The sequence below is a fragment of the Notamacropus eugenii genome, chromosome 4 (assembly GCF_028372415.1).
Source record: "Notamacropus eugenii isolate mMacEug1 chromosome 4, mMacEug1.pri_v2, whole genome shotgun sequence".
Classification (NCBI taxonomy): Eukaryota; Metazoa; Chordata; class Mammalia; order Diprotodontia; family Macropodidae; genus Notamacropus; species Notamacropus eugenii.
Window position 1 is genome coordinate 320209086 of NC_092875.1, and position 13784 is coordinate 320222869.

General features: G+C 38.2%; 1 protein-coding gene across 13 annotated transcripts in view; it reads right to left on the reverse strand.

Annotated features, from left to right (window-relative positions):
• ADAMTS6 (ADAM metallopeptidase with thrombospondin type 1 motif 6) overlaps positions 1–13784 on the reverse strand; it is a 343812-nt gene that overhangs the window by 135758 nt on the left and 194270 nt on the right. For all 13 annotated transcript variants that reach the window (XR_011966189.1, XR_011966190.1, XM_072605071.1 and 10 more), the window contains one exon: positions 1084–1230. Coding sequence is in view for 11 of the 13 variants with exons in the window: in XM_072605071.1 (XP_072461172.1) it covers positions 1084–1230 (147 nt within the window). In the remaining 2 variants the exon portion in view is untranslated. The remainder of the gene's footprint in view (positions 1–1083; positions 1231–13784) is intronic.

Below are 13784 nucleotides of genomic sequence, written 5' to 3' on the forward strand. Positions count from 1 at the left end.
TCAGCATATCTGAACCATCCACTAACATAACATACCTACTATATTTTAACTACTGAATTTTTTCCTTAAATGAAACAATCCTAAAGAGAAAAATAAAATAAAATCTGTAAAGGGAGATCATGCCAACATAAACTTTGAGTACACATGATTTCTTAAAACAACAAACAACAAAAAAACCCCCAACTTTCATTGCCCAAATTTGCTCTAAGTCAACCTGCCTTCTTCACAAATTCTTTAAGAATAACTTCACAGAAAAGATTTGAGATTAATGGTATGACAGCAAAGTTCTGAAACCTTTAAGATGCTATTCAAACTAAGTACCCACAGGTGAGAACTGGGAGAACATCTGCTTTGCTGGGGCAGTGTACACCTCTGCTAACTGATAACCTTCCTTGTGAAGTAAGTAGACTCTTTTAACATGCATGAAGGGGCCAGCAAAATACCTCCCGATGCTGGAAAGAGACTAAAAGTCATTTGTTTCTGATCTTGGCAAAGAGAACATTTTCATTGTTTCTAAGGGCTAATTCTCTGGGTGTTTTTTATGTTGGTATGAATGCAGGCCATGCTTGACCTTATATAAGACACAAATGTAGCCTATGCAATTTTTTTTCAAACAAATTTCTCTTAAGGCAGTTGATCTCTATTCAGACCAATGGGGTTTCTTTCTTTATTAAATGCTTGCAAACTTCTCTGATACTCTGTTTTTCCATCAATGAATTCTTTAAAAAATTTATAGTGTCTTCATATAACTTATTTGTATGTAATAAAGCAATCACATAAGTCTGAATTCTGCATATAGCTTCATATTTCTGAAACAATACTTAATCACTCATATATTTAACAACTTCCCAACCATATTCCTGCTCCAGCTTCTCTGAACTCTATTTAGTAGACTATAATACCATTTGAAAAAAAAGAACTTGCCACAATATAAAGATAACTTTGGAAACAGCCTGGGACACGTTATTGGACCTCTATTAATGTCATGTTATACAACATATGGAGCTATAGAGCCAATGATTGGACTTCTATAAATAGCTTATTTCTGGAAAAATTCATCATTCTTCTCCAGAGGTTACTTACTCTAGAAAGCTTGTAATGTAGTCCCTGCTGCAGGCAGACCAGGAGAAAGGATTGGTGTTTGCAGTAATGTGAGCTGCCATAAGTTTTGCTGCTTCGTGACCTTTGGTCCCACAAGAATTTCCAATTCCATCATGGTTCATCCCAAAACTGTCCAAAAAGAGAATCAACAATGAAAGAGACAAGGAAATGAAAAGTGGAAATGAGAAAAAGGATACATAATTTTCCTATGGTATCGGATCCAATACATGATCTACCTTAGGATTATAGGTTAGCTGGAAAGGACTTTAGAGGTCCTTGATTCCATCCCCCTCATTTTACAGAACAGGAGATTGAGGGCCCTAGATGTTAAATAATTTGCTTGAGTTCAAACAGGAAGAAAGCTCTAGAGGTGAGATTTGAGCCTATACCCTCTGACTCCAGAGTTGTTGTTGACTCTGAACTCTGTTGTTCTAGATTGTCTTTCTTGGTAGAAACAGATACCTAGGGTTCAAAATTATTTTATATTCAGTTCAAGCTAAACACAGTTTGTGTCTGGGATTTATAAAGATTATCATGTGGGCATCACTTACCTTAGAACTCTCTAGTTAGGATATTAAAGTCATTTCCATGCATAAAAGATTTGAACAGTAGCTTATGAATCCTGTATTCTGATAGACTGACACAATTGGAAGATGCCTCTCATTATTCCACAATAAATTCTATATCTACAAACAGAACTCAGATTTTTCTTTTCAAATCACAAGAACACAATCCCTTGATCTATGCTTCTATTCATGTATTATGTTTGTCACAAAGCCAGGAAGGAAGGAAGGGAGGGAAGAGAGAAAAAGGGAGGAAGGGAGGGAAAAAGGTAGGGAGGAAGGAAAGAAAGAAGAAAGAAACAAAGGAAGGAAGGAAGGAAGGAAGGAAGGAAGGAAGGAAGGAAGGAAGGAAGGAAGGAAGGAAGGAAGGAAGGAAGGAAGGAAGGAGGGAGGGAGGTATTAAGGGTTTATAATCTGCCTATGTGGAAGTAGTACCCACATGGAAGAGGCCAGAGAACCTTCAAAGTCTCCTAGAACTTCAGGTCTTTTCCTTTCACATTCAAGACAGAACTGCAGTTGCAGGACCTATAGGGCTAGAGTGAGAAATGAAAAACTCATCTCAAATGAGAGTCCTTGGAACACTGGGATCATTTTTGAGGCCCACAATCTAAACCAGAGACTGCCTTAATTGTTCTCTGGAGAGTTTTCCTCAAGATCTGATTCTTGTATTCTGAGAAGTCATTCTTGCATAAGAAGTTGACCTAGATAATTTCTAAGGTCTTTCCTAACTCTAAATTGTATGATTTGATGCAAACTCAGACTCTTAATGTTTTGGTGGATTAAGGGAGAAGGGGTGGGGGGAGAAAACCTTTGGCTTCCATTGGTATAGGGAACTTCCTGGAACAGAAACTCCTATCACTGCAGATTGACAAATGTTGTCATTTGTGGTTTTAGAGAACTGCCTGCAGCATTGACAGATCAGATGACTTGCTGAGGATCACAGAGCTAGTATACAAATTTGAATCCAGGTCTTCCTGATTGCAAGTTGGCTTTTCTACCCTCTATGCCGCCTCACCTCTTTTAGAATAACTCTCTGCAGCTACTGCAGAACAAATCCTGAAAGTTCACAGTGAAGGATTACCTCTCTGGCTAGTCACATGGTTAGTCAATAGCAGTATTGGATTGAAGTAATGACTACCAGATAAAGAATTTTTATCCGTTATGTATCTGGTAAGAGGGACAGAATATTTGGATAAATCTCATAGCATTCTTGGTCTACACAAGATGTTTCTAGAGTATATTTGTCTTTTGTTCATCTCTGAATCATATTTTCTACGTATAGTAAGAGAGATGTAAGAGACATATAATAATATATTATATATTACAATATACAATATGTAGTACATATATTACATTATCATAGTAATATAGTAGATACATATAGTATATTCTACACATAGTAAAAAAGGTATACATACAGTAAGAGATGAAATAGGATAGGTCTTGATAGCTAAGTCAATTTTCAGCCAGCTTTATTTAGAAAACTTTAAATATGACAGAAGTAAATAGTTTAAAACATTAATATAACACCTCCTATGACCATTTTCACTCAGCCGAATAACTTCTTTGCTGTTGTGTCAGTATCATCCATTTGTGAATGCACACACTGTTGTTACATCTCACTCCTCATGACCCCTTTTGGGGTTTTCTTGGCAAAGATACTGAAATGGTTTGCTATTCCTTTCCCAGAGCATTTTACAAATGAGGAAACTAAGGCAAACAGGGTTAAGTGACTTGCCCAGAGTCAATTCACTTCCAGCTTTTGGACCTTAAAAGTCAGCAGTGGAGTTTTGCATATGCTCAGGGGTGGCATCAAACTCTTTTCAAATTATGATCTTAAACAGACTTTTTCTCACAAGGTCATTTAACAAATACATCATTTATACAAATAAGAGATTACTTCTCATAACTGCAAAAACGCTTTGTTACATATTATATTTATAATGGATGTCCGCAAATTATTTTTTACTTGTTTTCTCTGAAGTCATGCTACCCTTGCTCTTTTCCAGCTCCTGGGTATGTAACCAATCTTCTATATTCATTGTGAAAAATTGACAATACAGATTCAGGAGGTCTGCTGAGATTTTCAATTGTTCTGAACAAAGTGAGCAGTGATTGATAAAATTTATTGTTGGTATTTAGTATAGCCAGTATTGTTTTACTGATTTCTTATCAGTCTATCTATGGCTTCACTCAATTTCTAATTAATCATTAACTCTATAAACTTTTGTTTCTATATGTTTTATTAACTTCCAGAATCATTTTGTTCTTGGGCATTTTCTATCTTGGCCTCTTTGTTTGTTTAGTCACAATCCCATTCTTCATCCTAAATACCCTTTATGTGTTGTATTCACAAAAATTATTTTGTTTCCTTTGACTTTAGGCCCTTTGTTTTTCTATAGTTTGCCTAGAACCATAAGATCTAAGGAGTGGAATGAACCTTAAAAGGTCATCTAGTCCATCTCTTGCAATATTAGGCAGGACCACACTGCAGTTCATCAACCCAATCAACCAACAGAGACACCAACAAGTAGCTACCAAATACCAACCAAATACTGAGAAGAAACACAGGGGTAGAGCTCTGAGCTTGAAGTCAGGAAGATCTGAGTTCAGGTTAAGCCTCTGATGCTTACAAGTAATTAACCCTGAGCAAGTCAGTGAACCTCTCCCTGTGCCTCAGTTTAACTGTAGATCATATTTACTAAGTCATAAACAGGTTGCTTTCAATATGCTATGTGACATCTCGTGGGGCTTTTAAAGAGAGTACAAGACATAGTCATTGTACTCGTGTGGAAATTACAGTCACAAAGGGAATGTGAAATTAGCTCACATAAAACAACTAGGAATACAACATAGCACATAAAATAAATGTTAAATCTGGGGGGACAGGTAAAAAAAGAGAAAAAGATTCAGAAAAAGAAATCATCGTGGGCATTCCTCAAGGAATGTTTCTTTCCAAGAAACATGAGATTTCTGCCAGGTTTTTAGAAATAGAAAGATGTGGAAAATATCAACTTGCATTTACAAAGAGACAAGATTTGTAAAATACATTCCTTGGAACAGGTAGGCACCCAGAAATTCAAAAAGGTGTCATTTGATCAGGTCTATAAAGTTACTACTTTGTAAAGTTACACAGGATTCCAAATCAGGTCTTTCCTGATTCGAAGTCCAGCCTTTTTCTTACTTATTCCCTATATCTGTCTTGTCCTGACTCTAAAGTCAGTCCTTTCCCCACTTTCTACATGTATTAGCAGATGTATTTCCATCTATATAATCCAGGACATGGATTTTTCTCACTGTAGCTCACTGTATTATTGAACATTGATCAACTTGCTCTGTCATTGATCATTAACTTTCCTTCCCAGATATATTACCTTGCATTTGTCTTTATTAAACTATTTGGATTTAAAACCTGCTCAATTAAATAAAGTCAGTTTGAACTGAGGTCCTGTCTTCAAAGATACTAGTCACTCCATTTTTTAGTGTCATCTGAAAACTTAATCAACAAGTTCTTTATTTTATCATCTAAGTTCCTAAAGAAAATACATACTCACATGTACGCACATACAAGCATATACCACAGACCATAAAGGAGAATATTTCTTCCTTGATTCTTTTAGTGATTTGGTCATATTAAAGTTTATCTCCTTAGGTAGCCTTCAAGACACATGAAGGTATTAATTTTCATACTGCTTGGTATATACATTTTTCTTCTATCAATGTAAGTTAATGAGAGATTTTCACAAGGAAGTCTCGCTACCTTAGCCCTTAATATTGCCAATTGCCTCCTGAAGCCACCAGAATCTTACCCTTCCATGTTGATCTCTCTCTGATGAGACCTCAAACTTTCCCTCTCCATTGGCTTCTTGGTATTTCCTTACAAATATGTTCTGGCCTCTCTAAATCTAGAAAAGGCTCCTTTAATCTTTCTAACCACTGATCTACTTCTCTTCCCTTTATTCACTTGAAAAAAGTAACCTACACCTGAGGTCACTTTCTCCTTAATGCCAATTAACTCCTCAACCTTTTTCAACCTGATTTTGGTTGTCATTATTCTATTTAAACTGGTCTTCGAACCAGTGATCATTAAATTGCCAAACTCAATAACGTTTTCTCAATACTCATCACCCTTAACAATCATATAGCATTTGACACTGCTGATCTCCCCGTTCCCTTCATTTTCATGACACTCAAATCCACTGATTCTTCTCTTACCTTTCTGGCAATTTCTCAGTATCCTTTGCTGGCTTCTCTTCCTCTTCTCAATCCCTAAATCTACATCCACTTCAATCCTCCCAACCCTAAGGCCCTGTCTTTGGCCCTTTTCTCTTATCTATCTACACTTTTTCCCTTGGCAGCCTCATCTATTCTAGCTTCACTTATCACATCTAAGAAAATGAAGTCCAAATATGTATATCCAGCCCTAGGCTCTCCCTTATACTCCAAACTATCAATTAATATTATCTATATGACATTTTGACTTGGATATCTTATGGAAGACTCAGGCACAACATATACAAACATTAACTCATCTCTCCAAAATTCATTCTTCCATCTGACTTTCATTGTATCATAAACTTAGAACTAGAGGAAAATTGAGAGATCAGCTAGTATAAATGCCTCATTTCACAGAAGAAAAAGGTTCTTTGAGATTACATGACTTGCCCAAGCTTACTAGGTAGTGAGGAAAAGAGCTGGAATTTGAACCTAGGTCAACTAGCTCCAAAACCAGGGTTATTTTCACCATGTTACATTACTTCTTCATTCAATGGCACCACCATTCACCTAATCACTCATGTTCAAATTCTTGGTTATCTCTAACTGCTCCTCCATCAACTCTCACATATTAACAAATTCAGTCAATTCTACCTTTGTGATGTATTTCACATCTGTTCTTTTGCTTTTATTCATACCTCCAGATAATGAGTTTAAGTTCTCATCACCAAGACTATTATAATAATCTCCTAATCAGTCATCCTCTTTCCAGTCTCTCCCCCTCTAATCCATCCCTCTACTACTGCCAGATTCTTTTTCCTTATGCACAGATCTGATCATATTACTCTTCTCGAAAGACATCAGTAATTTTCTGTGGCCCATTTGGTAAAGAATCTCTCTGTGCCTTAGCCTACAATCCAAGACCTTCCATAGTATGCTAGCCTCCCTTTCCAAGTTTATCTTGGAATAACAGGATTTTAGAATACGAATATACATCACAGTCCATCTAGTCTAAGCCTTATCTGAACAAGAATCTCCCCAACAATATAACCAAAAAAAAAATGGTCTTCCATCCTTTGCTTGAACATAAAGTGAGCAAAGCTCCATATTTCCCAAGGCATCCCATCCCACTTTTGAGTAGCCTTAATTGTTAGGTACTTTTCCCTGAAATCAGGTCTAATTTGCTTTTTTACAACTTCTACCAAGTGCCACTATTCATGTCCCCTGGGGTCTAATTAATTCCTCTTCCACATATTAACCTATCAAATACTTTGGACAAAACTATCATGTTCCTAGAGTTTTCTCTGCTACAGGCAAAACAATCCCAGCTCCTTCCACAGATTCTCACATGACAGGGATTCAATGTCTTTCATGATCCTGGCTGCACTTCTCTGGATACTCTTAAGCTTAACAATATCCTTTTGAAACTATGGTGCCCAGAACTGAACACAACACCCCAGGTGTAGTTGGAACAGGGCAGACTATAGAGGAATTGTAAGTTTTTTTACTTTTGGACATTATGCCTCTCTTAATAAAACTCAAGATCATATGAGCTCCACTGGTTTCACATCATACTGCTCACTCATAATGAATTTGGAGCTTACAAAAATTGCCATATCTTTTTAACAAAAAACTAATGTCAAACCATAACATTGCCATTTTGTACTTGTGAAGTTGTTTCTGGAGCCCAGCTATGAGATTTTTACATTTTTCATAACTGAATTTCATCTTACTAGATTCATTTCAGTATCCTAGCCTGTAAAAGTCTCTTTGGATACTAACTCTAGCATCTAGTATATTAGTTATCTTTCTCAGCTTCGTGTCATCTGCATATTTGACATGAATCCAATGCCATCTATCCTACAGGCAAAAATGTTAAGTGACATATTTGTAAAGTGTTTGACCCAATACCAGGCACATAGTAGATACTTAATAGATATATATTTCCTTCTCCCCCTGCCCAAATGGCATAGGGCCAGTCAGCCCTTTGGGGTATTCCAAAGGAGGTCTCCTGCCACTTGGCACCAAACCATTAATAATTACTCCTTAAGTCTGGATAATCAATCAATGTTTGATTCATTTGATTGTACTCTGATCTAGACTGTGTCTCCATCTTTTCCAAAAGAACAGCATTGGATACCTTGGTGAACTATATCTATAATGTTGCCCTAATCTACAACTTTTAAAAAATATACCACTGTTAAAAAAAACTACTACTTTAAAAAATCTAATACTGTTAAAAAAATAGTTTGGAAAGGTAACTTAAAGGCAGGGCTGAATAACAGGAAAAGAAGTATGTATTTTAGTGTGTAGGAAATAGAGAAGTGAGTGGAGGCACACCAGAAAATTGACAAAGATAACAAAAGTTAGAAGTGGACCATTTTGGAGGGACCAAAGAAAGAGAAGCACAATGAAGATGTGAATTGGTCTAAACTTTCTGGAAAACAAGTTGGAATTATGCTAAAAAAATAAAAAAAAAAAGAAAAGAAAAAAGAATAGACATGTCCATACTCTCTGACCCAGAGATCTTACTGCTAGGCATATATCCTGGAATATCAATGATGAATAAAAGATCCCATTTATACCAGAATAATTACATAAGTATTTTTTTGTAGTATCAAAGAACTGAAATCAAAGTAAGTGTTCACTGATTAAGAAATGACAAAAATTGGGGGTTGGAGTCAAAATGGTGGAGTAGAAGGACAAACCTGTAGAAGCTCTCCCCCTATAGCCCATAAAATACCTGTAAAAATGACTCTAAACAAATTCTAGGGCAGCAGATGCCACAAAACAACAAAATGAAAGAGATTTCCAGTCCAAGGCAGCCTAGAAGGCCAAAGGGAAAGGTCTATCAAGACCAGCTCAGAGTGGAGTGCAGCTCAGCCTTGGACATGTGGTGCAGCACACACAGGACTGGAGTAGGCTTCAGAGTGTAGAATCATGGGTAGCAGCTGCAGTTCCCAGATTTTTCAAGACACAAATGCCAAAAACACCTTCAAAGGTCAGTGAGAAAGATCTTTCATCTAGGTAAGGGGCATGCACTCTGGGCCCAGCCCCGACCCCAGGATGGCAGCAGCCACTGAGGTAGCATCATCCATTTTTGGAGCCTTTCACCTAAAGATTCTGGGGGAATCTAGTGGCAGATCTGGGTCTCAGTCTTGAGTGGCAGTCCTGGGATGAGGAAGAGCACTGGTATAGTGAAGCTACAAGTGGCTGTGGAGAGGGAATCCTATTCACAGATTCTGGGCAGATAAGCATGCTGGTGGTTACTCACAGACCAGAGTGCAGGCCAAGAGAGGAGTAAACTCCCCTCCTTTGATTGTGCCACCTGAGAGAAACTGAGAACTTACAGGTCTCTAGAGTATACCCTCCACTTGACAATGGACTCAAAAGTCAAGTAACTGGCTGGGAAAATGCCCAAGAAAGGGAAAAAATTAAACTACAGAAGGATACATTCTTGGTGAAAATGTATTTTCTTCCATCTTTTCAGATGAGGAAGAACAAAGCATACCATCAGAGGAAGATATAAAAGTCAAGGCTTCTGCATCCAAAACCTCCAAAAAAAATATGCAATGGTCTCAGGCCATGAAAGAGCTCAAAAAGGACTGTGAAAATCAAATAAGAAATGTGGAGGAAAAATTGGGAAGAGAAATGAGAACAATGCAAGAAAATCATGAGGAGTGAATCAATAGTTTGCTGAAGGAGACTTATCCTTGCTGAACTAACTACTTGAGACTAACTCAAATGGCAAAAGCTTTAAAAAGAAGAACTGGCCACATAGAAAAGGAGGTTCAAAAGCTCACTGAAGAAAATAGTTCCGGGGCAGAGCCAAGATGGCGGAGTAGAAACACACAAATACGCTAGCTCCAAACCCACAGCCCATGAAATATCTGTAGAAAAGAGCTGCCAATAAATTTGGAAGCAGGAGAAGCCAAGTAACAGCGGAGTGGACAAGATTTCTGTTCCAGAGAGCCTGAAAACCTCTCACAAAAGGTTCTTCGCACCGCGGACTGGGAGCCGAGCACAGCCCTGCCGTGGCCGCCCAGTGCCGAGAGGAGCAGATCCGAGCAGGCTTCAGGGACAGAATCTCCAGCAGCCACGCGGGTCCCTCCACCCACAGGTGACAAGGGTCAGTGAGAGGGTATCTTCGGCGGGTTGAGAGGGGAGTGGGGAACCCCCATGACTCAGGTCCCCTCAGGAGGCACCAGCAGAGGTGGGAGCAGACCAGGGCTCCCCAAGCAGGCAGGAGCCTGGATCCATTGTTGAAGGTCTCTGCATAAACCCCCTGAGGGAACTGAGCCTGTGAGGCAGCCCTGCCCCCACCCGGGCAGCTGAACATAATCTCACACTGAATAGCAGCCCTGCCCCCACCCAAAGCACTGAGGCTGGGAAGCAGCATTTGAGTCTCAGACCCCAAGTGCTGGCTGGGAGGATCAGGAGGAGAGGTGGGTGTGAGGAGAATATTCAGAACTCAAATCACTGGCTGGGAAAATGCCCAGAAAAGGGAAAAAAACCAAGACTATAGAGGGTTACTTTCTTGGTGAGCAGGTTTCTCCTCCCCTCCTTTCTGATGAGGAAGAGTGGTGCTCACCATCAGGGAAAGACACGGAAGTCAGGACTTCTGTATCCCAGCCCACTCAATGGGATCAGACCTGGGAAAAGCTCAAAAAGAGCTCAGAAAATTTTGAAAATTATGTTAAAGAGGTGGAGGAAAAACTGGGAAGAACAATAAAAGACTTGCAAGCAAAGTATGAACAGCAGATCAGCACCCTGCTAAAGGAGACCCAAAAAAATGCTGAAGAAAATAACACCCTGAAAAATAGGCTAACTCAATTGGCAAAAGAGGTTCAAGAAGCCAATGAGAAGAATGCTTTCAAAAGCAGAATTAGCCAAATGGAAAAGAAGATTCAAAAGCTCACTGAAGAAAATAGTTCCTTCAAAACTAGAATGGAACAGATGGAGGCTAATGACTTTATGAGAAACCAAGAAATCACAAAACAAAACCAAAAGAATGAAAAAATGGAAGATAATGTGAAATATCTCATTGGAAAAATAACTGACCTGGAAAATAGATCCAGGAGAGACAATTCAAACATTATGGGACTGCCTGAAAGCCATGATCAAAAAAAGAGCCTAGACATCATCTTTCATGAAATGATCAAGGAAAACTGCCCTGAGATTCTAGAACCAGAGGGCAAAATAAATATTGAAAGAATCCACTGATCACCACCTGAAAAAGATCCAAAAAGAGAAACTCCTAGGAATATTGTGGCCAAATTCCAGAATTCCCAGGTCAAGGAGAAAATATTGCAAGCAGCTAAAAAGAAACAATTCAAGTATTGTGGAAATACAATCAGGATAACAGAAGATCTAGCAGCTTCTACATTAAGGGATCGAAGGGCATGGAATAGGATATTCCAGAAGTCAAAGGAATTAGGACTAAAATGAAGAATCACCTACCCAGCAAAACTGAGTATAATACTTCAGGGGAAAAATTGGTCTTTCAATGAAATAGAGGACTTTCAAGCATTCTTGATGAAAAGACCAGAGCTAAAAAGAAAATTTGACTTTCAAACACAAGAATGAAGAGAAGCATGAAAAGGTAAACAGCAAAGAGAAGTCATAAGGGACTTATAAAAGTTGAACTGTTTACATCCCTACATGGAAAGACAATATTAGTAACTCTTGAAACTATTCAGTATCTGGGTTCTTGGTGGGATTACACACACACACATGCACACGCACACACTCATAGAGACATAGTGCGCAGAGTGAATTGAATAGGATGGGATCATATCTTAAAAAAAATGAAATCAAGCAGTGAGAGAGAAATATATGGGAGGAGAAAGGGAGAAATGGAATGGGGCAAATTATCTCTCATAAAAGAGGCAAGCAAAAGATTTTTTTTTAGTTTGGGGAAAAAGAGGGGAGGTGAGAGAAAAACATGAAGTTTACTCTCATCACATTCCACTAAAGGAAGGAATAAAATGCACACTCATTTTGGCATGAAAACCTATCTTACAATACAGGAAAGTGGGGGACAAGGGGACAAACAGGGTGGGGGGGACTATGGAAGGGAGGGCATGGGGAGGAGGGTACAATTTGAGGTCAACACTCACAGGGAGGGACAGGATCAAAAGAGAGAATAGAAGTAATTGGAAGCAGGATAGGATGGAGGGAAATATAATTAGTCTTATATAACACGACTATTATGGAAGCCAAAAGACTTTTTTAGTTTGGGGAAAAAGAGGGGAGGTGAGAGAAAAACATAAAGTTTACTCTCATCATATTCCACTAAAGGAAGGAATAAAATGCACACTCATTTTGGCATGAAAACCTATCTTACAATACAGGAAAGTGGGGGATAAGGGGATAAACAGGGTGGGGGGGACTATGGAAGGGAGGGCATGGGGAGGAGGATACAATTTGAGGTCGATACTCACGGGGAGGGACAGGATCAAAAGAGAGAATAGAAGTAATTGGAGGCAGGATAGGATGGAGGGAAATATAGTTAGTCTTAAACAACACGACTATTATGGAAGTCATTTGCAAAACTACACAGATTTGGCCTATATTGAATTGCTTGCCTTCCAAAGGGAGGGGGTGGGGAGGGAGGGAGGAAAAGAAGTTGGAACTCAAAGTTTTAGGAATAACTCTCAAGTACTGTTCTTGCTGCTAGGAAATAAGAAATACAGGTAAAGGGGTATAGAAATTTATTTGGCCCAACAGGACAGAGGAGAGGATGGAGACAAGGGCAGAGAGGAATGATGGAGGAGAGAGCGGAGTGGTGATGGGGGCAATTGGAATGCTCGGTGTTTTGGGGTGGGGGGAGGGGACAAGGGGGGAGAAAATTTGGAGCCCAAAAATTCTGTGAAAATGAATGTTAAAAGTTAAATAAATAAAAAAAATAAAAGAAAATAAAATTAAAAAAAAGAAAATAGTTCCTTAAAAATTAGAATGAAACATATGGAAGCTAATGACTTTATAAGAACCCAAGAAATTACAAAACAAAACCAAAAGAATGAAAATGTAGAAGGCAATGTGAAATATCTCATTGGAAAAACAACTGACCTGGAAAATAGATTCAGGAGGGATAATTTAAAAATTATTGGTCTACCTGAAAACCATGACCAAAAAAAGTGCCCAGACATGACCTTTCAAGCAATTATCAAGGAAAACTGCCCTGTTATTCTAGAACCAGAGGGTAAAATAGAAATGGAAAAAATTCACTGATCACCTCCTGAAAGAGATCCCCAAAGGAAAACTCCTAGGAATATTGTAGCCAAATTTCAGAGTTCCCAGGTCAAGGGGAAAATATTACAAGCAGCCACAAAGAAACAATTTAAGTATTGTGGAAATACGATCAGGATAACACAGGATTTAGCAGCTTCTACAGTAAGGGATTGAAGGGATTGGAATATGATATTCCAGAGGTCAAAGAAGATAGGATTAAAACCAAGAATCACATACCCAGAAAAACTGAATATAATACTTTAGGGGAAAAAATGGTCTTTCAATGAAATAGAGGACTTCCAAGCATTCTTGTTGAAAAGACCAGAATTGAATAGAAAATTTGACTTTCAAATACAAGAATCAAGAGAAACATAAAAAGGTAAACAGGAAAGAGAATTAAGGAATTTATTAAAGTTGAACTGTTTACAATCCTACATGGAAAGATGTTATCAGTAACTCATGAGACCTTTTTCAGTATTGGGGTAGTTAGTCTGTTTACTTTTATATTTTCTCTTCTTGATCTGTTCTCCAAATCTGTGTTTTTTTTATGTTTTACTTTCTCTTCTATTTTTTTTATTATTCATATTTGTTTAATTATTTCTTCATCTCTTATAATTTTGCTGGCTTCACTTTGCCTAATTATAATTTTCAAGGTGTCATTTTCTTCCTTAA